At 44.8% G+C, this 24,758-nt stretch overlaps 1 protein-coding gene across 1 annotated transcript in view; it reads left to right on the top strand.

Moving 5' to 3' along the window:
* Positions 1-24,758, top strand: part of EPG5 (ectopic P-granules 5 autophagy tethering factor) — a 682,187-nt gene that overhangs the window by 173,076 nt on the left and 484,353 nt on the right. Inside the window, exons 13-19 of the mRNA XM_086960335.1 lie at positions 9,824-9,964; positions 11,164-11,328; positions 12,825-12,944; positions 13,763-14,022; positions 14,633-14,773; positions 23,883-24,027; positions 24,394-24,591. Coding sequence (XP_086816461.1) covers positions 9,824-9,964; positions 11,164-11,328; positions 12,825-12,944; positions 13,763-14,022; positions 14,633-14,773; positions 23,883-24,027; positions 24,394-24,591 — 1,170 coding nt within the window. The remainder of the gene's footprint in view (positions 1-9,823; positions 9,965-11,163; positions 11,329-12,824; positions 12,945-13,762; positions 14,023-14,632; positions 14,774-23,882; positions 24,028-24,393; positions 24,592-24,758) is intronic.

Below are 24,758 nucleotides of genomic sequence, written 5' to 3'. Positions count from 1 at the left end.
CTCGACCAATCCCTTCAACTCGTTGCATGTGTGAGTAGTGAGCTGTCTTTGTGCTGCCGCCCAACACCACCTTTTTCTGGTAAATTGGTGCTGAGGCCCACGGTGATCTTCTTGCCAAAAGTCCCTATTCCTTTTCATGTTGTCCAAAATGCATCACCCTCCCAACGTTCTTTGCCCAGCCTCACCCCTCGATAAAGGAGTTAAGACTCCATCTGCTGGAACCCAAATGAGCTTTCAACGTTTACATTGATTGCACCAAAGACCATAGGGTGGGTGATCTGCCTTTTGTGCGGTTCTCTGAGGCAAAGAAAGGTAAACAGGTAAAGAAAAGGACTCCATCAAGGTTTTTTTTTTTTCCAAATAAATTTTTATTGTTGCTCTAGACGTATCATCTGAAAAATATATGAGGACACGGGCTGGCTTCAACATTCAGCCAGTATCCGTCGGTTCCGCAACTTTTCTTTTGCTCAGTAGGATTACTCACATATCAAAAACGACTGTACAGTTTAACCAAGGCTAGTTACTGATGCAAATAAACAAGAGAAAACAATCCCTAAAAACAGCTCCCACCATGCCGCCCACCTCCCCCCACCCCGAAGTCCGTCTACCCTTTGCTGATACATTCACATCCACCGGATGAGAGCAGGGTTCTACTGTGAGACATTGAACAGGTTCAGTCTCAGTCACCACCTTTAGGTGTGCACCAAACATCAAGTGTGACAAAGTTCCCCTTCAGATCCCCTGTGAGGTCACTCTAGTCCGTGGTATTGCCTCCACTTAGTCCATATTCTCCGGAACGTTTTGGGGCAACCCCTGGCTTTATATGTCACTCTCTCAGCCGCCATATAGAGGTCAAGCCCTCTTCTCCATTCCTCCAAGTCCGGCGGTTTGACCGCTCCACAGTGCCGGGCAATGTCTCTCTTGGCCACCACCAGTGCCAGCACTAGGAATATGATCAAGGGGCGGGCCAAGTCCGCTTCGGTCGTTAACCCCAACAGAGCTAATTTTGGGTCACGTGGTAGAGTAGTTCCCTGGACCTCCTCCAATTCCCCAAATATGTTCTCCCAGTATTCCTGTATGATTTCACAGCTCCAGAGTATGTGGTAGAAACTCCCCTCTGGTTGGCGGCACCTAAGGCATGCAGTGTCCATGACCTTCCCCATTTTGTATAGGCGCACCCTGTCGTAGTAGGCTCTGTGCAACACCTTCAGCTGTATGAGGCGGAGTCTGGACTTAATCGCAACCTCGCGAGGGTGCATAAGAACCATCTCCCAGTCCAGGTCTTCCATCTCTCCCGTGTCTGCCTCCCATTTGTTTCTCAGGTCTTGTAGGGTTCAGAGTGTATTGTTGGTCAGTGTTCTGTATGTGAGGGAGACCGCACCCCTCCCTATTTGCTCCTGCAGCAACCTACCTTCCAACGGGGCGTATTCTGGGATGTCTGCCACATTGATGTTCTGAGCCCTCCAGGCGTGCCGTAGCCTTGTATATCTGTAATACTGAGTGTTGTGTAGGCCAAAGTCCCCCTGTAAGGCGTGGAATGTTTTCAGGTCTCCCCTAGCAATTACCTCCCCTATGGTCGAAATGCCGATGTCATCCCACTGCCTGGAGCCTGTCAATTTGTTAAGTTCAGCCAGCCACTTACAGTGCCATAGTGGCGTCTGTCTGGTAGGCCGTTTGTCCCAACCCATGCGTTTGGTCGCCCTGTTCCATGCAGTCAACGTGATCCTAGTGGCCGGCAGGAGTTGTTTCCCTCGTGGACCTCCATATAAGTAATACAGAACGTGTGTATGAGACCATTTTGATCGTTGTAGCGCATAAGTAGGGTGATCTATGGCTGCATGCAACCATTCATTTATCGGGGTAAGGTGCTCTGCCCAATAGTATGCCTCTAGGTTGGGAAGGGAGATCCCACCACTGTACTGGTGGCAGTGTAGTGTGGCTAAGGCTACTCTCGGGTGTTTCCCCAACCATAGGAAAGCTCGCAGGTCCGCGTGGATTTTAGGCAAGATTGTAGGAGGGAGTGGGTAATATTAATTTTGCAGTGCATAGAGGAATTTTGGCAGCAAAACCATTTTATATAGAGCTGCGCGCCCCAGTAGGGTGAGCGGGAGCTGCCTCCACCGGTCTATTTCTAATTTCGCACTGGTCATGATGCGGGCCACGTTAGTAGTAAGGGAAAGTGACTCGTCTAGTGTTATGAATACCCCCAGGTACCGGAATCCCTCTGTGGTGTGAATGAGGAGTTCCTGTAGGCAGTCCCTCCGGTCTCGGCCCTGTGGGTCATATAGAATCGATTTATGCCAATTAATGGTAAGGCCAGCTCTAGCTCCGAAGTCAGCCAACTCTTTGAACAGGACCGGGATAGTGGCATCCAGTTCCGTCACAAACAGCAGGACGTCGTCTGCATATAATGAGATTTTTTCCTGGTTGGCTTCCGAGTCTCCCCGGGTGAACCCCCTAATACCCTGATTCTGTCGGACCCGGATTGCTAGTATTTCTATCGTCAATGTGAATAGAAGGGGGGATAGAGGGCACCCCTGGCGTGTTCCTCTGTTAATGTGGAATTTGCGTGATAGTCTTCCATTGACCCTCACTCGTGCCTTTGGGGCAGAGTATAAGAGACTTATCCATTGTAGGAATTTAGGGCCAAAGCCGAACCTCCGTAGCGTCTCAAACAAGAAGGGCCAGTGAACTGCATCGAAGGCCTTTTCTGCATCTAATGAGAGGAACCAATGGGGCTCGCTCCTTCCTCGGACTTCCTGTAGCCAGTTGTGTGTGCGGCGGAGGTTTAGTTTGGTTGCCCTGTCTGGAAGGAACCCAGACTGGTCCGCATGTACTAACTCAGAAATTACCCTCCTCAGGCGCCTAGCGAGGACAGTGGCCAGAATCTTCGTCTCCATATTGAGGAGAGATATCGGGCGGTAGGAGGCACATATATCTTTGGGTTTACCCTCCTTGTGTATAGGGACAATTGTGGCCGTCGCCAGATCAGGTGGCAGGCTCGCCGTTTGGAGTGCCTCAACAAAGAGGTTTTTAATATGTCGTTGCAGCAGGTCCGCCGTTCGTTTGAAGAACTCCGCCGGGAAGCCGTTGGGTCCCGGCGTCTTCCCCGGCTTTAGGGATGCTATTGCCTCTGCTATTTCTTCAAGTGTGATGTCTGTCTCCAGGTCCGTGGCGTCCTCCAGGGACAGCGTCGGGACCTCCATGTCGCACAGATAGCGGTTGGCTTCAACCTCGCCCCCCAAATCTCTAGCTCTGTAAAAGTCCTCATAGTACGCAGCAAAGGCCTCTGCTATAGCCTCGTCCGTACAGGCCGATCCTTTTCCCAGCACTTCAATCCTGTCTACCCAACGTGCCGCCCTCTCTCTTTTGCTCAGCCATGCCAGAAGTTTACCAGATTTTTCACCCACGTCGTATAGGCGGTGGAGTGTCGCCAGTGCCTGTGTGCGTGCCTCCCCCGTGACAAGTTCTTTATAGTGTCTTTGTGTGTCAAGCAATTTTCTAAGTATCTTTTCTTCCTTTCCATGGTGATATTCTTCTTCGAGGGCTAATATCGAGACCCCTGATTCTACAGATCCCTCATTCTCAGCCACATACACCTTTATGTCTCCTCTAATTCCCTTCAATAGATCCGGTGTTTGCAGGTCCCACGCCGCCAGGTGCCATTCCATAGCCTTCCCCCTCCTCCCCCGCCCCAAGTGTACAAACAGGGGGGAGTGGTCCGAGATTCCCCGTGCTTTATAGTCCGCTAAGTCGTGTACCGTAATTTCTTGCCTGGAGGTAAATATATAATCCAGCCTGGAAAAGACCTTGTGTGCCCCGGAGTAGTAGGAGTAGGCCTCCTGTGTGGGGTGGAGCCATCTCCAGACATCTGTGAGGCCAGAGTGTGCATTTGTCGAGCCAGTGCCGTGTCGTGTCCTGCTGTGCGTGGGGTCCCCGATCTGTCCCTTGTGGCACACATTACATCATTGAAGTCCCCCCCCACTATCTGGATCGTATCTGCCGTGTCTAGAAGGATAGCAGTGACTGCCGTGAGGGTGCGCGCCTGGAGCTTTGGGGGGGCATAAACTGAGATGAGTGTGTACCTGCGCCTCCTCCATGTGCCCTGTACCCCTGCATACGTCCCCTGAGGGTCCAACCATGTACGAGTGACAGTGAACGGTGTGGATTTTTTAATGAGTATTGCAGCCCCCCTGGAGTCTGCCGTATAACCGGAGTGCGCTAGCACCACGTGCCTGCCTCTTGCTATAAAAGCGCAATGAGTGCCTCTTAGGTGTGTTTCCTGGAGTAATATAATGTCCGGCGCTAGCCGTTTTAGATATGCATTTACTAGGCCCCGTTTGATCTTAGACCCAAGGCCATTCACATTCCAAGACAATATTGTGACGCCTGAGTCACCCGTGGGGGTGTGACCTAGTGGATCTGCCATTGTGTGTTCCCTTCAAATTTCCAGGTAGGGCTCCCGAGGTGATGTGGTGTGAGGTGCGTAGTGGCATGTGGTCGCTGTTTCTCAACTTGTGTCCCCCTCCCTTCCCAAGTCCCCTGTTCCCCCAACTCCCAATTGTAAGAAAACCATGTATTCCCAACCTCCCCCACCCCACCTCCCTCCCCTTCCAGTCGCTCCCCTTCCAGGGACCTAACCATCCGCGGGAGAAGGCCTGTCGCCCTCCCACCTTTCCCTCCCATCATACACCAAACAACTGAAAGAACAAGAAAAACAACATATAAAGGCGGGCCAACTTGTGTGTTCCCGATACCGGGCTGCTATCTCATTGTCCCCCAGATGTCCATGGTCATGAGTGCGAGTCTTGGGTGTCTGCTGCGGGGCCCTGACCCGATGAGTCCTGTTCCATTAGCTGTATCTCGGCGACCAGGGGGTGGACTGATTCGGCACGACTGTTCACTCCATCATCCCCGGATTCACGCCCCTCCGAGTCCTCCTCTTCGTCGCCCTCTGATCTGATACCATTTCGTAGACTGCTGAACCTGGAGCCCGACATAGAAGTGTTGTCGGTCGGGGACGTCGACCTGCCCCCTCTCCTACCGCCGGTACCGCGGGTCTGATAGGGTGTCGCTGGTTTACGCCCTTTGTTCTTTCCGGATCTTCTTCTCTGTGGCTTCGGTTGTTCCCAACGCATCCTTTCCCTCAGCGATCTGTCTATGGCGTCTCGTACCGCTGTCTCCCTACTGTTCAATATGGGGCGTTCCTCAAGCCAGTGCCAAGCGTCCTCCGGGCACGTGAAGAAAATGGTTTTGTCTTTATATATAACTTTAAGTTTCGCCGGGAAAAGGAGCATGTAGTCCAGTTTCAAGGCACGTAATTTCATCTTCACCGAGTCGAAGGAGCGGCGCTGTTTTGATACCTCCTGGCTATAGTCTGGGAAGATCATAATCGTGGTATTTTCGAATCGGATCTCCCCCAGCTTCCTGGCTTCCCTAAGGATCAAGTCTCTGTCGGCATAGTTTAGAAATCTCGCAATGACCGGTCTCGGTCTCGCGCCCTCTGGCGGCTTGGCCAGCAGCGCCCTGTGGGCCCTCTCAATAACGAAACAGGCAGAGAACTGGGCCGCAGGGAAGGTAGTCTTCAGCCATGCATGGAGGAAGGAGGCCATATCCCTCCCCTCAAGTCCTTCCCTAAAACCCACAAAACGGAGGTTGTTTCGGCGGGATCTATTTTCAGCATCGTCCACCTTCCATTGCAGGTGGCGATGCGAGGCCTGTAGCTCTGCCATGTCTTTCTTTAATGCTGTGATCGAGGACTCATTGTCTGTGACTCTGTTCTCGGCTGTTGTTACTCTCTCTGATAAATTGCGGAAGTCTTGGCATAGCAGGGTGATCTCTGCGCCTACTTCTCCGATCTTTACCTCCAATGCAGCCCGCGATTCCTGGATGTCACTTCTAGATGCCTGGATGGCCGCCAGGAGCGTTGCCGTTTCGGTGAGCGGTCCCGGGGTGTCCGGCCGCTGATCTCCGTTTTGTCTGGATGTAGCAAAGTTGTCCATGGGGCCTTGCTTCGTTGGTTTGGGGATCGGGTCTCGCTTCCCCATGACTGCCCTCTCTGTGGGACCGACTGCGGTTCTGGCACAGTCTCTGTTGTCGACTCGTTGTAGATGTGCGCCGGTATTACTGACGCTGACTCCAGGACGTTGATACCTTTGTTTCTCAGGTGCAGTCGCTAGTCCGTGTGCAACTCCGAGGTGGGGGGCGGGAGGGGGGTGAGTGTCGTTTGGCCGCTGGTTTGCCCCACACGTTTCCCATTGAGGGTCCTCAATCCGTCTCCTCTCAGTCGCCAGGAAAGCTTCTATATCAGGTGCGGACCCCCCGGTGTTCTGGGTGGCGTGCACTCTATGGTGCCTGGGGCAGCCGGGTCGCAGTCTCGAGCCCGTGGGGGACCGCTGTGGGGTGCCTGCTGGGGAGTCGCGCCTCTTGCCGCCCTCTGGAGAGTGCTTATCCCTCCTCGCACCTCCCGCAGTGTTATGCCTTGCGTCTGGCCCGTGCGGCTGAGCTGCCCTCGATATTCACCGGTCACCCCCAGGCCCGGCTCCTCCGCCTCCCCCTCGAACGTGTGCTGGGGGGCTGGACCGCGCTTTGCCAGACGCAGCCCCCTCCCGCAGGCGGTGGCTTGTTGTCCGTTTCCGCCGTCCGCCGCCGGTCCCAGGAGCTCCTCTGTGTGCCTGGTGGGTCGGGTGCAGGCGGGGGGAGGTGGGGAGGGCGCCGCTCGCAGCGCATACGGCAGGGTCTCGAGCCTGATTGAATCTCCGGCCCCCACCGCCAGGTCACAGCCCGGGTGTCCTCACCTTCGGTTCTTCGCACTCCAGGCTCCCCTCCGTCTCAGGCCGCACTCCGCTTCATTTCACGGGGGTGAGGGCGCTTCCCCGCGCCGGTAGTCTGCGCTTCACACCCTCAGGCAGTGGGGGAGGGAGGGGGAAAGCAGGTCCGGACACCTCCCGATCACAGCCCCAGGCCACTGCACCACGCTGGTGTTCGCCGGCTCGGTCCGCCCTGCTCCTCCAGGGTCGCTCACCGGCTTCGTCCGCTGGCGGCCGCCATCTTGGTGAAGGCGGTCGGGGCTCGACCCCGGGATCCCGGTATTGCGCTGTCTCCACTTGTCCGCCCCAGGGCGCGGGTCCCGTCCCAGCCCTTCCGCTCCGCCGCCGGCTCTCCTCCCGCACCTTGTCAGGGTTCCACAGCCTGCCCTTCTCGACCGCGGCGGACTCCTATGCCGTCGCCGCCATCTTGCGTGGTCGAGCCGACCTGATGCTGATTACTGCAGATTAAGGGGAGATCCACAGCACCGTCGGCGCCACGAAGCATGCCCCTGATGCAGCGCTCATGCATACACTGCCTGATGAGCGAACCTCCGTCCGGGGTAGGGTATAAACGTCGGATTATTTGGCAGCCCGGCCGGAGCTCCGGCCAGACACGTCTTAGCCGGCCATGCTGCTAACCACGCCCCGACTCCATCAAGGTTGATGGCCCTTTGCATTGTGATCTGTCACGCATTGGCCAAAAAGTAGCTTCTAGAAGGACAGAGGGCCATTTAACCAGGGCCCTCAGTCCTTCTGGAGGGATACCAGGGCCATGGCTTTCACACTGTATTGGCACATGGAGTGCCTGTCAGGCCGTGATGTGGGCGTCAGTGCGTTCGTACATTCACGAAGCGCTGCTGCCTAGACAACCAGGTCCAACGGGAAAGGAATTTCATCTGTTCGGTGCTGGTCTGAGGCTAAACGACAGACCCTCCACCTTATGGAAGGGATTGCTTTGATATCTACTCTAAAGGTGAGGAAACAGTGGTTAGAAGTATCAATCAGAAGAACAAGTTGCCTACCATTGATAACTCTCTTTCTGGTCAATTCTCTATCTAGCTGCAGATTCCTCACTGCCCTTCTACCTTCCCATTCTGTGAAGTGGTCTCTTTGAATAAATTAAAAAGGTCCCACATTCTAGATGTGCAAACTGGTATCTCTAAATATTTTGTGCTCCATGTCTAAGTATGTTAAAAAAAAGTCAAGCAAGAAGGCCTTGCCATTAGCACAACACGCAGCGCTTACAGTGATGCAGGAACGGGGCTCGATGAGGTTACTCATGGAGGTTGGCATGGGTCGAACGCAGGACATATAGCCTGATGGGCATTTTATAACGGCTGAAGACACACAACACATTAACAATCAACCACTATTATTCCAATTCACGGTCCACTGATTGCAGCTCGCAGTAAAAAGCACTATACGACCTTCCCTGCTGAACCACCTATATCAAAAGCCCTACAGCTCTTACTGGTAGCGCCCACACAGCGTCAGAAAGAGGAAAAAGCGAGAGACACTGATAGAAGTTTGTGCCTCTGGAATGAGAGACTTGACCCCCCCACTGACATCCCTAGAATGGGAACAGATTCGTGCCCTTATGGGCAAACTCACCTCGAATGGAAATTTGAGGCTCATACTTTTTAAGTATATCCATCAGGTATACCATACACCTCTCAAACTATACACCTACGGCCTTAGGGACACGAGTAACTGTAAGAGATGTGGCACTTGGAGGCAGATTTCTGGCATCTTGCATGGTACTGTCCACCAGTGGCTCAATATTGGGAGGAAATACTGAATTGCATTCAACACATGTCAGGAGCTACAATGGAGCACACACCTGTGGTTTGCTTGTTGAGTTATGTTCCTAACCTGAGGAGGGGAGGGGGGGCTGATAGGCAGATTTGTGAAACGTGCCCTTTTATTGGCAAAGCGAAGCATATCACTCACCTGGGAAGCTGACCCCACATCTTAAACATAGGGTCCGGGGCATGATATATTGTAAAGACAATCTAGAATTATATGCGGAGGAGCTTCCTTTGTGCCAATATCTAACGGACTCAAGAAGAAGCGGTCCCAGGCACTGAGGAAGGTTGATCCTTATTTATGTAGTTAAACGACGACTGTTGGGCAAGAGTGCATGTTCTTCATGTTCCAGTACACTAGATGCAATGTGAATCACAGTGCTTATGTTGTTATGTCTTATTGTATTGCTTAATACAGAACCCGCCCTGCGTGGCAACGGCGTCACTGTCCACTTTTGATATTAATAGACAGTTTAATAAATAAATAAATAAAATCAAGCAAGAAACTGACGTCAAGCACTATACGCGGTTCCACTGCATCACTTTCGGGGTGGACAATGCGGAGTCGCATGGTGCCATCTAGTGGCGTACAGCAGCACTGCACTAAAACAAAGCCAGCACCAGTTTGGTGCCTGTGGAATATTCTAAATGTGATATTTAGGGTTCTATTTACGAAATTAGAAGTTTTACTTGTGGTATCCACATCTTCTACACTCCCACTCTCGAAAAACACTTACTCTTGCTTTTCATAGGAGAAATAGGTGCTAGTTTCCAGTGCTGGAAAATCATTTGCCAAGTTAGTGCTTGTCAACTGCATATCTTTACCCGAATCATTTGAAAATGTGTCACGCTTGCTGTCTTTACACAAATCATGAACCTGTGATTTGGGATATTTAACTAGCAATGATAATTTGCTTTTTTTGTGCATAAGCCTTTGGATGCCAATGTGTTCTGAAGATTCTCGTCTGTTGCATTCTCACTATCCATTTCAGTTGTTTTCTTTATTTTCAGGAGCTTATGGTCCATGCCATTTGTCATGCACAAATCCGTTCTTCCAAAGTAATTTTGTGTGAGACCTTTATTAAAGAGTTGTGTAAAAACAATAAAAAAGTATTGAGCTTCAACTATTAAAAAAACACTATAAGTTTGAGCAGTTCCCTTTCAGATTTTGATGTCTAATTGAAGGTGTTCCTGTCTTTAATTTCTCAGGTGTCTTATATCAGCCTAAACACAAGAGAAATGTTTTCAACAGTTGGACGAGAACTCTTGACTGCAATTGCTGGTATCCACAAGTGGATCATTTCTGTACTCTTGGAACGCATCAGTGGAACCATTGAAACTGTGGGAATGGTAAGGGTTCATTCAGACTCTTCGTTTGCAAAAGATAAACAAGCCTTGGTCTGTTTTCTGAAAATTAAAAGTAACATGGTGTTGCATGCTTATGACTTAATTGACGAAAATGCAAATAATTAATTACTTATTATGCAATTAAAGGTAAGTTAAGCAGCATATTATATGCCTTAGTCTATCCGTATTGCCATGTTAATACATGGGTATTGCTACAGAATGGATCACAAATCCGCAATAACAAACTTATTAAGGAAAAAAGTTTGCGGATTCAGCAGATCCTATTCAATTTTGCATTCACCAATAATTCGTTTTTGTCATGCTTTAAAGTACAGGAGGACTAGTTAATTAATACTTTCCTCGCTGCCGCTCAAATTACATTAGTTTATTTCAACCAAATGCTTTGCCGCACTCATCAGAGCTCAGGCATAAAGGGGCATATTGAAATGTAAATCTATTTTTCTGCACACATTGATTGTGGTTTGACACTGTCTCCTATCTTGTGCTTTGTTTGATCTGTGTACACATCCTGAGCCTAATGAAAGCACCCTCGTTCAAAAGAAAAACACAGCAACATTGTGTATTACATATGTAATGTGAATTTGTTTTATTCTGAGACACTTTATAGAGCAAGACCGTAAACATTAATAAAGAGGAATAATGTGAGCTCTTCTCAATCTCAGTGGCCTGTTGAAATAACTGCGGTTTTGAGAAAATAACAGTGTAAACATGAATTGACACCTACATAAATACATATAATAAAATAAATAAATGTATTCTAAATAAAACATTAAAATGACAACAAATGAATACTACTTTCTATGACATCAGAAGTATATTAAAGTTTTCAAGACTTTTATTTCCTGCTGTACACAAATACCAATAGAGGTATCCATAGCCTCTGGGGGAAACTAGCATCACTGTAATGCTTGGGTAAAACACATTAGCATACCATACCCATCTAAGATTTGCAGTGACAGGAACTTAATTGTACTCCATATGCTGTGTTGTTATTCATTTTGTGTTGAAATCTGTAATAGATTGTGGAAAATGTGCTTTAATTTATAGCTCACGATTGGATAATTTGATCAATTATCTAGGATCTTTGAAGCTGCAATCACCATAAGTATATTGTACAGTTTAATAATATGCAATGCAACATTAATTTCTTGTTTCCATCTGTTTTATATTTGGTGTGTTAGGTGTCTTTGTACTTGTTCAAAGAGTTGCCATTGAACCATTGGATCCCCAAAGCCTCAGAAATTGCACTGGTCAGGAATTGGTTATTGAACTTCAGTCTGACAGACGTGGAGAATAAACTTGCCTGCATTATTCTTGAAGGACTTAATTGGGGCTACAACGAAAAGGTCTGCTTTAACTTTTGTTTTATTTAAAAAGAAAGAAAACAATTACAATATTTTTAGCCTCTGGAGCCTTTATTGTTGATATGAAATAAGGTGGTTTGTTGAATGATTTTTAATAATTGAGTGCCTTTTTGACTGTGGTCTTGTTAAAACGAAGTTTGTGTCTTTTACTTGTAAACTTTAGGTGTGATTCACAAAGAGTCTCCGCACTCGTGGCAAGCGACTCTGCAGTTGTGGCGGATTCTCTGCACCTGTACCAGGATCCCCACACTCGTGAGATCTCACAATGAGAAACCGCAGTGAGGATATCCCACCGTGACTGCAGAGTCTCCGCCACAAGTGCTGAGGCTCTGTGTGTATCAGGGCCAACGTGTCTGTGCCCTTGATTGTTGCCGTTAATTTTGTGAAACTCAGTTTTAATTAAATAGCATCTTCATCAAATAGATGCATTGGATATGTTGCCTCGTAGTGACATTTCTCTTGTACTTTTGAGTCTTTAAGGTTTGTTCTGGCACTCTCTTTTCTTTTGATGGTATCATTTGAAGTGTTTGATACTTTAGTTATGTCATTGATCACTTTAAGGTAGACACTGTATCCTGGCAGAGTTTTAAGCGACTGATTATGATGATTGTTGGAGAAGTCCAATCTTCTCAAGATCTATAAAACCTTCTAAATAAATAAATAAATATTTCTGCCACCAATTGTCAATTTCAGTAAACCTGCAGTGCATTTGGTTTAATTTTCTCCTGGCACAAAAACTAATAGACTAAAAATGAAAAATAGTTGTTCACCTGTATCTCTATCTCAAATTACTGCATATGGCTTAGCTAGACCCCACAGGTTGCACTACTGGTAATTCGAAATTACCCTAATTAAACAATATTGGTCTTATTGTTTTTTTTTTTTAAGATTCATCATGGGTTGAAAATCTTTTGTGATGTTTATTCACTTCCCATTCATCGAAGTGCAAAACCGGCTTGGATCTCAGCTAAAGTCTGTAGAATACATTGTGTTTGGCAGTGTCTGATGGCGGAAAGTGTTTTGTATTACTCAACTCACCAATCTTAAGTTACTGACGTATATTGTTAATGTAAATAACTGTCGTTGTAATGTCCCTGAAGAGGGTACCCGGCTCATTACCTTTCTGACATACTCCTAAGCAGTAACTGTCCTCACTGTATGCAAGAATTAAACTGTTTAATTTATAATGTAATTAACCTATTTGCAAAATGATGAAGCTCAGATTCAGAAAATAGGAAAACAAAATCATATTCTTTACTTTGCTGGCAAGAAGATACAGGTAGTGATGAATAACAGAACCGTAAATTAAATGTGTCCCAAATAACAATTTATACAAAGGTACAAAGGTAAAGAAAGTATGTGATGTTGGGAAAGTGTAATGCTCATTGGGGAAAAGGATTAACAGAACATATTTATATATGAAGATACTCCTACGCCTAGCATAACTGATGATCTTAATGTACACTTTCCTTTAACAGGGAACACTTCACCTTGATTCAAATGTACACTTGGAAGTAGCTTTAATGGTTCTAGAAGCCTATCAAAAATATGTCACAGAAAAACCATATGGTGGCCTTCTTTCTGAAAGCATAAAGCAGGTATTGTTGTACAATAATTTCTTCCCAATCTCTTCTGTATCCACAATGGCTTTAGAATGCTACTGAAAGTTCTTGTGTTTAGTAGGTATATTGTAGCACCTTCTAAATGGAGATTTTCCTAAATGTAGTTTTGGATGATGACACACTGAAACCTCAAGTAATAACATACTTTTGCACTGCATTGTTAAATTTATGTAATGCTTAGCACCCCTAATGAGGCCACTACGTGCTCTGATCAGAATCAGATTTGTGGTACCCTTTCTGTGTATATAGTTAGAAGGCTGTGGGTTATGGTCTGGCCAGATGTGATTCTGCTGAGACGAACAGTCAGGTTTTAGTGTTCTTCAGACTTTCACATGATTTTATTTTAGTCCTGTTCGTGTAGATACTTGTTCCAATATATAACTCTGAGTGGTGAAGCAGATTCAGAGACGTGTTCGTCTTTTGTAGGTGATGTTATCAAAAGCGGTGTCAGCCTTGAAAGTATATGTCCTGCTGGACTGTACATGGAAGATTTTGTGCATAAAAACTAGCCCTGTTCCTAAATTTCTCATGTGCACTATGCAAATATTTGAAGGCGATGCGTTTTGCTACCAACGATTTATTTATTTGAGAAATGAAGAAAGATTTGCAAAGTGAAAATGTTAGTTTGACCATCATGATTATCTTTTTATTTAATTTTGATCAAATCTACCACTATTTGATTTGTATCCTGTCAGATGTTGTCTATGAAATGAAGTCCTCCATTAGGCCTCATGTGAAAGTATAATTTTTGTATCATGCTTTTTAATATTATTCTCTTTTTGCATCTGTATTAGGTATCGTACCTAACGAGTGTTGTTCGTCTGGGACAAACACCGGAGACCTCCTTTAATCAGTGGGCCTGGGATTTGCTATTAAGATTAAAACTTCACAGAAATGACCAATGTGTTCCTCTTTGTCCACATGATGCTCCTTTCTCCACCACAGCCCCTGATCTAACTGAATCCACCATGCTTCATCCTCTAATTAAAGCTGTAAAAGCCGAAATCCCTCTTGGTTGTTATCTTGCATTGGCAAGCACAACATTGGGTCACAGGTAATAATGGCTTTTTTCTGGTTATTTATGAGTAACTACTTTGTTGTTTGTTTAGTGCAATATTCTGTTACTCTCTGTCTACAGCATTTTCAAAGACAGCAATATTTGTACCAGTTTTTACTGTTCACTTCTTTTTGTACCTGTATCTGCTCATGCTCCGTGTTGCGATGGGAATGCCGCCTGCATTATATAGCTGTGTGATCCCTTCCCACCTGTGCCCAGCGGCATGTATATCTAGTATCGTGACTTTTTATTTTGGGCCTGGCAGCACGCTAATCTAAGCCTTTGCGCAGATACCTAAGCTTGTCCCTGGCTACTTGAGTTCTTGGACCTGTCTTGTGGGCCCACCAAGGGAGCACTCACTATTGAAAGTGGACTAGCATCTCTGTCAAGGTTATAGCCTACAGTGCTGTGGTGACAGCTTCCTGTGATCAGGAGATAATTAATTATGTGACAAGCCCTTTGTTAGGTCACTTGGGCCTGACACCTAGATCACAAACCTTTGATTTCGAAATATGCAAAGGCACTGTACTTAGTTAGGTTGAACCTTCCATACATTTTGCGCTTCTTTTGCATTGTTATATTTTGCTCCTGTCATTTTCTTTTGCAGTATTGAAAGGTTTTGTGCAGATGGGATTCCTTTGCTCGGTGTGCTTGTTCAGTCCAGGCATCTCAGAGCAGTCATCCATGTGCTGGATAACGTCTTGCCTCTCTTCTACCCCTGCCAGTACTATCTGCTCAAGAATGAACAGTAAGCCATATGTTTCTATTAGAATTGTACTTTCTGTAGCACTTTGGGCAGTTGTCATTCAGGTTATCTGTTGTTCTGTAGCTACATATTTACTCTGTTTGCGATTATTTTAGCACCCATTGCGCAGATACGACAGCAGAAGATCTTTATCATTAATATCCAGTGTAGATTATTAAGACATATCTATGCCGTTCTTTGAACTTTCATTGTAAAATATAAGGATCCAGTTAAATATTTGTTCGTGATACAGTTCTCTTTTATCTGACTATTCGTGGTCTGTCACTTCACCTTAGACATTATGGTAGCACTAAGGTTGCATGTTGATTTTGCATTGGATTCTCTTTTTAAAAAAAAAAATATTTTGATTGGAAATTTCTGGTGCATTGAAAAAAAAGAGACACATACAATTCATTATTCATAAACGATTAAACAAATCTGAGCCCGACAGTTAAAACAGAAAAAGACAATTACAGATCCGACATAGTTAGAATATTAGTCAAAGAGTAAAAAGAAGCAGGGCTGATGATAAAAACATTTTCTTCTTTTAAATTATTTTTTTAAAAAGCCAGAATTCTAAATCCCTTATCCAGCCAGGTACGAATAAAATAGATTTAAACAAGGTATACTGTACAACGCAGTTACAATCTTGCCTCCCTCCATTCAATAAGCGGGGCCCAGATACGACTTCCCAGCTCCCGCATTTTTTTGCCCTTCTGTTCATATAGGCAGGCCTCAATATTATGTATGCCCAATAATCTGGAAATGTGTAAGGCCTGGTATTGTAAGCTACCAGGACACCAGTACGCACTACTCAAATACAAATTTTTAACGTTAGTACATTCTTTTAATTCAAACAAGCAATATTCAAAATCATTGTTTTGTACATTTTGAGATTTCCATTAGTAAGAACAATATACTCTTCTTTCACAAAAATGCAAACATATTACATAGTTCGTAACACTCAAATCAAAACAATTAATCAACACCCAATGCATTTCAGGGCGGATGCCCCTTCGTCAGGGGTCTGTGTGTGGAAAAAGAAAAAGGAAAGAAGAAAAGAAATCCCATTACTCTAGATGCAGGAGAAAACTGAGTACCAAGTTTCTATGTTCAAATTGCTTCTTACCGCGAGTACGCTGGAATTGTGAATTCCAATGTAACTGCATGAAATTGAGTAACCTAGACGAGGGAAAACGATATAGGGTTTGTTTTTAGTATACACACCCATTTATTAAGCTAAATGCCGACTACTCCCTGATTTAAATGGACTGTTACCTGTATAGCTATCTGCATAAAAATCTGCAAAAAAGAGGAAACGAAGGAAATGTATGTAAGAAAACACGTGCAGCAAAGAATACTTAAACCATTTCTACATGCTCAAAAAAATAGAGCTCACCTTTACTGTGGTCCCATATTTTCAAGAGCCTATACGGAAAATAAAACTACAGTCAAAAACGCTGAATCAAAATTGCGTTCGATATTTGCTAATCACAGCGGTTTGCTAGCAAGAGATTTACCTGCGAGCCTTAGATGGTTCGTTTCAGTCTCGACAAGTGCTCAGAAATAAATGAACCTGCCGATAAAAATAACAGTCTATGAGACCCTGGTCAGCGTACAACTATTTCCAAAGAGGCAGTAGTCCTCTAAACATTGTCAACCCTTACCGGAGAATAATAGATCCGTCACCCGAGTGCCTGTGTAAACGCTTAGTCCTTTCTCCATTATAAACACGCGAATATGCGCATGAACACTAACGACGGACTTTCGTCATGTCCAATGCCTTTAACGTAACGATCTTCTCTAATTCTCTTTGGGATGTTGATCATGTAAAAAAACCCTTGAATGCGAACAGTGACCATATTATATTCACTGCCAATATTGTTTTCTGACGAGTACGCGGGAAAGAGAGCGTATGCAGCATCCATGCGCTGCTTCATAACAAAATCTGCCGCCATGTTTAAATGGTAAACAGTGTTGAATTGGCGAATTTAAAAAAAACGAAACTAACTAAAGAAAGAACATGGAAAGAAAGAATGGAGGGTTCAGAGAATCATTTTAAAATCTCTTTGTTAATCACAGATTGTGCCAATTCTAACCTGTCCAAATACTCCAATACATGGTGTCGACAATAAACCACGAACTGCTTATAGTGTTTTTTGGTGCACGTGTAAACATATATACGGACATTCGTATTTCATCTGAAAACAATAACCAAAATGTGAAAAAATCAACAAATAAAATAATGAATTATTATGATAGTCTCAGGTAATGACAATTCCTGCCTATTTACATTCTCCAGGGCATAATGTCAACAGTAGGCAACTAGCTCCCTCCAATATTTTCAGTGTGTGTATACATGTGTGTATAGATGTCATCGTGTTCCAGGTAACCCAAAGACTCAAGATGTGTATGCTTTATAAAAAACAAATGAGATCCAGTTTATCATTCAGTCCATTCGGAATGAGGGTTTGTAACTTATGAATCCAAAAAGTCTCTCTTTGGAGAAGCACTTTTGCATTGTCTACACCCAACCTTTGTGGGACCAATTCAATTACTTGAAATCTTAATTGGGCAATGGAATGCCCCGCTTCAATCCAGTGTTTGGCCAGAGGTGAAGTCAGGTTTTTATTGCGGATGCGGCTTTTGTGCTCCGTCAATCTTAGTTTTAATTTCCTGTCTGTTTTGCCAACATATAACAGCCCGCATGGGCACTTTATTGAATAAACCACATATTCAGAGTTGCAATTAGTGGAATGTCTCAACCGTATTTTTTCTCCTGTACGTGGATGCAAAAGGGTATCCCCAAGTATAGCATTGTTGCAATTTTTGCAATTATAACATCTTGTAGTCCCTTTGTATGCTGATGTTTCCGCAGTGATATCACTTGTTGATTTGTTGAGTAATTCCTTCAAATTTTGTGACCTCTTGTATGCAAATAAGGGTCTATCACGAAACAGTGCACCAAAATCTTTTTCTGCTGTTACGATCTCCCATCGTTTGAGAATTATTCTTTGGATATCTTTAGACACAGATGAGTATTTTGAGACAAAAACCATCCTTTTGTTATCCATCGTGGTTTTTTTTTGTAAGAGATCTGTCCTTGGCATTGCTTTTATTTTATCCAAGTGCGCCTCTAACAGCTTGTTGGGATAGCCCCTGTCAAAATATCTTTTGGAATGAAGGGGCGATGGTATCTTTCCAACCTGGAGAAATTAGCATCCGAAATACCGCTACTGAGATAAAGACCAATGCTTCCTCATCTTTCCCCAGTTGTAGCTTATCGTCTATACCTAATAGCATCAGGGTAGGGGATAGGTCGATCTTATGACCTAGCAGCCCCTCCAAGAATTTCCCTATCTCATCCCCTGATTGGAACTAGTGAACTACAATGGAAGAACATATGTAATAAATCTTCTTGTCCCTCATTACATCTGGGGCAGCAATCGTCCTCCCTGACCCCCCAGGCAAATAACTTTGCTGGCGTATAGTATAGGTTAAACAACGTTTTATAATGCTGGGCTCTCAGGTTTGAGGACCAAAAAATTTTCTTATTCAGGTTCAGGGCGAGATCCAGATCTACATCAGGGTTGCCCAATTTAATTGCCAGAGCAGATTCAGTCTTCTCCATATCATCTTCGATTCCCATCAAAAAAAGATTATAAACTATTTTTATCTTCTTGCACCCTTTGGCTAATGAATCCAACAGAGGAAAATCGACCATATGTACCAACTTGGGCCTTAATGCCTTCAGGGTGCGTACTATTTGGCCGTACAAAAGCCAATGATTAGAAGGGATAGAAAACTTATGCTGTAAGACATCAAATCCTGCTATCTCGTCCCCTTCCATAATATCTCCTATAGTCTTGATACCCAGCCCTTTCCAAATCTGAAAATTCCCTTCAGCCCCCAATTGGGTAAAAAGGCTAGAGTTACATAGATGAAGGTATGAATTTACCTTCGGAACTTTAAAGAACTTTAGGGCGCACTTCCATACTCTCCATGCCCCTTCCAAAATCTTAAGTCGAGCTCTCTTATAATATCTACGATCGACTTCGCACAGCAATAACCCTATTGCCTTTCTCCCCAACAAAAGCTCAAAGATAGAAGGAGGGTTTTGAGTTTCTGTGACTACGGTATTCGCCTCAGGCTGAAACAGCACTAACATTTGTGTGAAAAGGCATGTCCAATGATATAATCTTAAATTTGGGAGGGCCAGCCCACCCCTTTCCCTAGAGAGTGACATATAATTAGTGGAGCGCCTAACCTTGCCATACTGCCACAAGAATCTTATAAATATTGATTCCAATCTTTTCATTACGCTCTCTTCAATGAATAAAGGTATGGATCGAAACAGGTACAGCACTTTAGGGAACATTGTCATCTTCACCACGTTTACCCTCCCGATCAATGAGAGGTGAAGCACGTCTATTCTTTTCAATTCTGTTTCTATAGATTTAATGAGTGGGAGGAAATTTTCATCCAATAATTTTTCGATTGAGGCATTAATTCTGACCCCTAGATACACTGCGTAGTCAACAAATCTAGGGTCTGATTTTACAATATTTTTAGTGCAGATTATCTGAGTTTTTGTTTCATTCAATAAATAGCCTGATCGAATGCTGAAGGCCTTTGCCAATTGCGCCAAAACTGCCATTGCCTGTTGAGGATCAGTGGTGATGACCGCGAGGTCATCAGCGTATGCCAGGATTTTATTTTCGTGGCCATTTAATACAACGGGGCTAATCCTGTGGCACCCTAATATTTTCTGGATAAGAGGGTCGATATAAAGAGAGAAGAGGATCGGTGAACAGGGGCACCCTTGACGCGTACCTCTCTTAATGACAATCTTGTCTGAACTCTCACCCATGACAACCACTCGCACGTCGGGTTCTCTATACATAGCTTTGAGGGCACTGATGATTTTATCCCCAAAACCTCTACCGGCCAGAATAGACCACAGAAAATTCCACACCACCCGGTCGAAAGCCTTCTCTGCCTCGAGCAGGTTCAAGGCCATCCCCCCCGCACCCCCGAAGCACCATGGGCGTCGAACAGAGCAATTGCTATCCTTATGTGGTCCGTCGTACCACGCCCGGGGACAAACCCATGCTGCCACGGGGAAACAAGACCACCTATGACCCTGCCCAACCTCTTGGCCCAGATTTTAGAATACAATTTAGTATCCGCATTAATCAGCGAGATAGGGCGGTAGGACCCCGGGTTCTCCCTTGGTTTCCCTTTCTTATGAAAGATTACTATGTTGGATTCCCTCCATGAATTTGGGATCTCTCCTGAATACATTACTTCATTAAATAGATCCACTAGCAGGGGAGTGATTTCAGATTCAAGACATTTATAAACCTCCAGGGGGATCCCGTCTGGGCCCGCAGCCTTGCCCGAAGCCAGCTCCTGTAGTGCAGCTGTAATCTCACCACCAGTAATATCCCTATCCAGCTCTGCTCTTGCTAAATCATCTAGTCTGGGACCATTATCCCAATTCTCCTCACCCTGTTCTACATTACGATCTTCCTCCCCATACAGATTTTGGTAAAAATTCTTGTAGACCTGTAGTATCTCATTGGCCTCGGTGTATTCTTTACCATTTTCTTCTATACTAACAATTGTGTTTTTTGCTTTTTCCTGTCTTAAATGAAGCGCTAGAGCTCTACCTGCCTGTTCACCGGTTTCATAACGCCTAGCTCTGGATATTTGATATTCAGCAGTAGCCTTCTGCGTTACCACCTTCTCCTGCATTTTTGAATCCACACTGTGCATCAGTCAACGCTCACTTTTATAACTTGGTTCTCAGAGTTTGACTTCAGGGGTCCCTCTACTCCCCCCTTTCCCATGGGCATCTCTACACCTTTAATTGGGTAAGAGTGTGAGCTGGTCTCACACCTACTTTTATCTTGGAGCACTACGTATGCAGTGACACGTGTGCTCACCACATGCACTGTTAATGTTTTCTATGTCTCTGTCTAATTTCTCTCTGGACAGCATGAGTTTGATACTGTCTTATTTATACTGTCATATTTCATTTTCCTTAACTGATGTCCAGAAAATGTGCTGTATTAGTCCCAGCCTTCAAAAAGTGGATTAATCTTTGTCTCTTTGACACGAGATAGGAGCCCCCTTACCCCTACCCCCTGATGAATGCCATGGACCCTCCTGGCCGTATTGGCAGACACATGTTGGCAACACAGACGGAGATGGGGTACTAAACCCCCTAGTCTCCACCACTAATTTTTAATATCGAGCACACTCTGCGCCATTAAAAGATTTCACGCAGAAGTGTGCATCATTTATTAAACATCACTCACTCACTCACTTTCTCACCACGGGCCCCCACTTAGCTTTAGAAGTGCCTCCCTGTCTCAAGGTGCAGGCCCGCCGTTTATTAAATGTGGTTTTTAAAGGGCGAGGATAGCGATAATGAAGCATGACACCTGGTGGTGTGTGAGACCAGTCCATACATTTTTTGTAATGGCCAACTCCAACTAAATCACTGTTATAATGTGCCTCTATATGCAGTAGAAATCAGACTTGTTAACAGGGTAGCTTCTAGTTGTGTGATACATACAGAACACCACATCCACCCCCAATCTTTTTGCCTTCATCCTCTCCTATTAGCTGAAATCTTTTTTGATGGCTTTAGGACTCTGGGTACTTTACCACTTCTAACCAGTGCTAAAGTGCTTGCGATCTCTGCTTTAAACATGCTAACATTGGCTTATCTACAACTGGCATATTTAATTTACTTATAAGTGCCTAGTAATGTGTATTATATGAGCCCATGGCATGTAAATTAAATGCTGCTAGTGAGACTGCAGCACTGATTGTGCCACCCACCTCACTAGCCTTTTAAACATGTCTCAGGCCTGCCATTGCAGAGCCTGTGTGTGCAGTTTTAAACTGCCATGTCAGCCTGGAAAGTTAAACCCCTTGCCAGGCCTAAACCTTCATTTGAAATATTCATAAGTCACCCGGAAGGTAGGCACTGGACAGCCCAAGGGCAGGGTGCCGTGTATTAAAGAAGTTGGACATGTACTTTTAAGTTTTACATGTCCAGATAGTGAAAAACTCTTAAATTCGTTTTTCACCACTGCAATCCTATCTCTCCCAAAGGTTAACTTTGAGATTCCCTCATTATTCTTTATAACTGTAACTTCCAGTTAGGAAAAGATGGAACCCCTACATTTGGTGTCTCTGGAATCACAATTTACAAACATAACTCATGGTGAAGTTGGTTTTTGAATTGCGATTCTCAAAATGCAACTTTTAGAAAGTTGCTATTTTCTGACTGTAACTCCTACTGTAACCATTTGGCGCCTTCTGCCTGTTTCTGGAATACATGTCTGGGGAGGTTGATAGTTGGCTCCCTGCATTTTCCTAGACAGCCACATGCAAAGGAAGCGTAGGTATGACTGAGTGGCCATCTGCATGCTGATGGGTCATCCTGAGCTTGATGGGATGGAGGAGCTGAAACTTACACCTAAAAGGGCTGTGTCCTGTCCCCACATAAATGGTTGCATACCCCCTGTAGTGAGTCAGGAGTCAGGGCAGGAAAGGCAAGTTCTTGTGTACTTCAAAGGCATCTCTTTGAAGTCTCCCTATTTCGAGGTCCCAACTGGGTATAAGTACTGGACCTCTGACACAACCAAATCAGAAAAATTCTGGAACGGAGGACATTCTACCAGGAAGAAGTGACGGCTGTGCTGCCAGGAGGGACTGACACTTTGCTGTGTTGTGCTGCTGCCTCTTGCCTGGGAATGACAAGGATTGGACCTGCATCTTCTACATCCCATAACCAAAGTATCTTCAGGGGCTTGTTAGCTTGACTTCTGTTCTTGAAGTCTCAGGATATTAAAGACTTCACCCTGCAACCAGCACATGGAATCTGTCTGCTGCGAGACCTGCTCTGCTAAGTGGTGCCAATCCAGTCCTGGGTCCTTGGAAGGGAGTTTTCAGTGCTGCAACCTAGAAAGTCCATGCATTGATGACATTCCCCTGATCGGAACTGGTGCATTGCCTTATAAACCTACCCATCGTCACTGATGCACGAACCATGGACACTACATCGCCGATAGCGCAACGTATTATCCCGTTTCCAACTCATCTCCCACTTCTGCGCAGTTTGGCGCCAATGCATTGTTTTGTGCTGCACGCATCGCCTACAGTCCGTGGTTCGATGACGATGTATCACCCCAATGTTCATCATATCTTGACTCTTGACCCTCGCAGCTCGGAACGGTTGCATCACCCCTTCTACGAGATTGACAGTGATGCTTCGCCTCCTTTGCTCCACGGATTGCCTTTTGCATCAACGCATCCAAGGTACTGTTCAGCGGGCCAAGGCTGGTCCCTGTACTCAACCTGTGCTCCATCATAGTCGGTTTATACTTTTGGATTTGCTCCGGTCAAGAGTGACAAGGTAGCTCAGGGGCGCTATTTGTTTCTAAGCGCTACACAATGATGTATTCTTTAAATATTCATATCTTGACTTCTGCTTATTGAATTTTTGTTGTTTCAGTCTTGTTTTACTCATAAAAATATTCTCTTTATTGTAAAACTGGTGTGGAGTCCTTTTGTGTTTTTTTTACTGTGTGTTGTGTGCACAATTGCTTTATACATTGCCTCTTAGTTAAGCCTGGCTGCTTTGTGGCAAGCTACCAGAGGGTGAGTTCAGGTTAATTTAGAATGTGTGACCGACTAGGATTTTTGGTTCCTGCCAACTAGAAGCGCAATTTCTAATAAGGAGGTACTTTAGACTGCATTCAGAATTCTCAAGGATGATGATATTACCAGCCTTCTAAAAAGTTAAAATAATGCAGAGTTGGGACTCTGAGATAAGTAACCAGGTCCTACAATCCGCCTAGTGTAGGACTGAGCTTGACAAATTGGCATGACAAATGGGCACAAAGGAGGCAAATAAATGTTTTTCCTTTGTGTTCTATTTGCTTTAATCCTAGGCTTACATTTGTGCTCTACTATTTATAGGGTCGATAACCGAGTCTTAGTGGCAAAGTTTACAAGGAAGAGTGATCAAGTAGCTAGAGTGTATAACAGTAAATTAAATGCAGACAGTTTACCCATTAGTTTTTTTCCTTAGGTTTTTGTCGTATGTACGTCTGTTCCTACACCTTGACAGCGGTGTTCCTCAAGGAATGACTCAACAAGTGACACAGAAGGTTACACAGCACTTGATAGGAGTGAGTTATGGTGAAAATATAAAGATGTTGGACAGCATGATCCAGGTAAGAGAGAAGGAGTGGGGATGTTACTAAAATTGTGTGGCATTAGTGTACTATTTTATAGCCAGTAACTGTTGTTTAAAGCTCAACTCTCTTAAAGTAATGTCCAGTCAATAGCTTAAATTGTGGTATGAAATGAGCCCCCAAGTTATGACAAGTCGTGGAGGTTCATTCAAGCATTTCATCGATTACTTTTTGTTCTCTTTATGGGCAATTTGTAGCTATTGCTTTTATTAGAGTGAAAATGTTGATTTGTAATTCGTATTTAGGAAGGGAAGTGCCTGGAAATACTTTGCTATCATAATGTTTTTTTTCTTTGAGCAGTTTATTTGTACCCATGCTTAACAATAATCTTGGGTCTTTTGTTAGACTCATGTTTCAGCTAGCAGTTTGCCTAACCAAGTTGGTCCTGTTGCTGTGTTGGAGTTTTGGGTACAGCTGCTGACTAGTCAGTCACTTTGGCACAGAGAGAAGACCAACCTCTTTCTGATGGATCAGTTGTGCAAAGCAGCATTCAGGAACATGCAAGAAGAATGTGTGCAGAAGATACTTTATCAGCTGCATAAGGTAACAGATTTCACGAAACACCAGAAAGTTGAAACATGTGTTTCCCTCATGTATGTCTGGATACTCCAGAGAATTGAGCGCGCTACAAAACCACCCATATGTCTTTATGTACACTTCTTATAATACATGTGGTGCTAATACTTCATACTCCTGTATCCTAACTCTTT

The sequence above is a fragment of the Lissotriton vulgaris genome, chromosome 3_1, assembly GCF_964263255.1.
Source record: "Lissotriton vulgaris chromosome 3_1, aLisVul1.2, whole genome shotgun sequence".
NCBI lineage: Eukaryota > Metazoa > Chordata > Amphibia > Caudata > Salamandridae > Lissotriton > Lissotriton vulgaris.
This window is presented reverse-complemented; position numbering and strand designations above follow the sequence as displayed.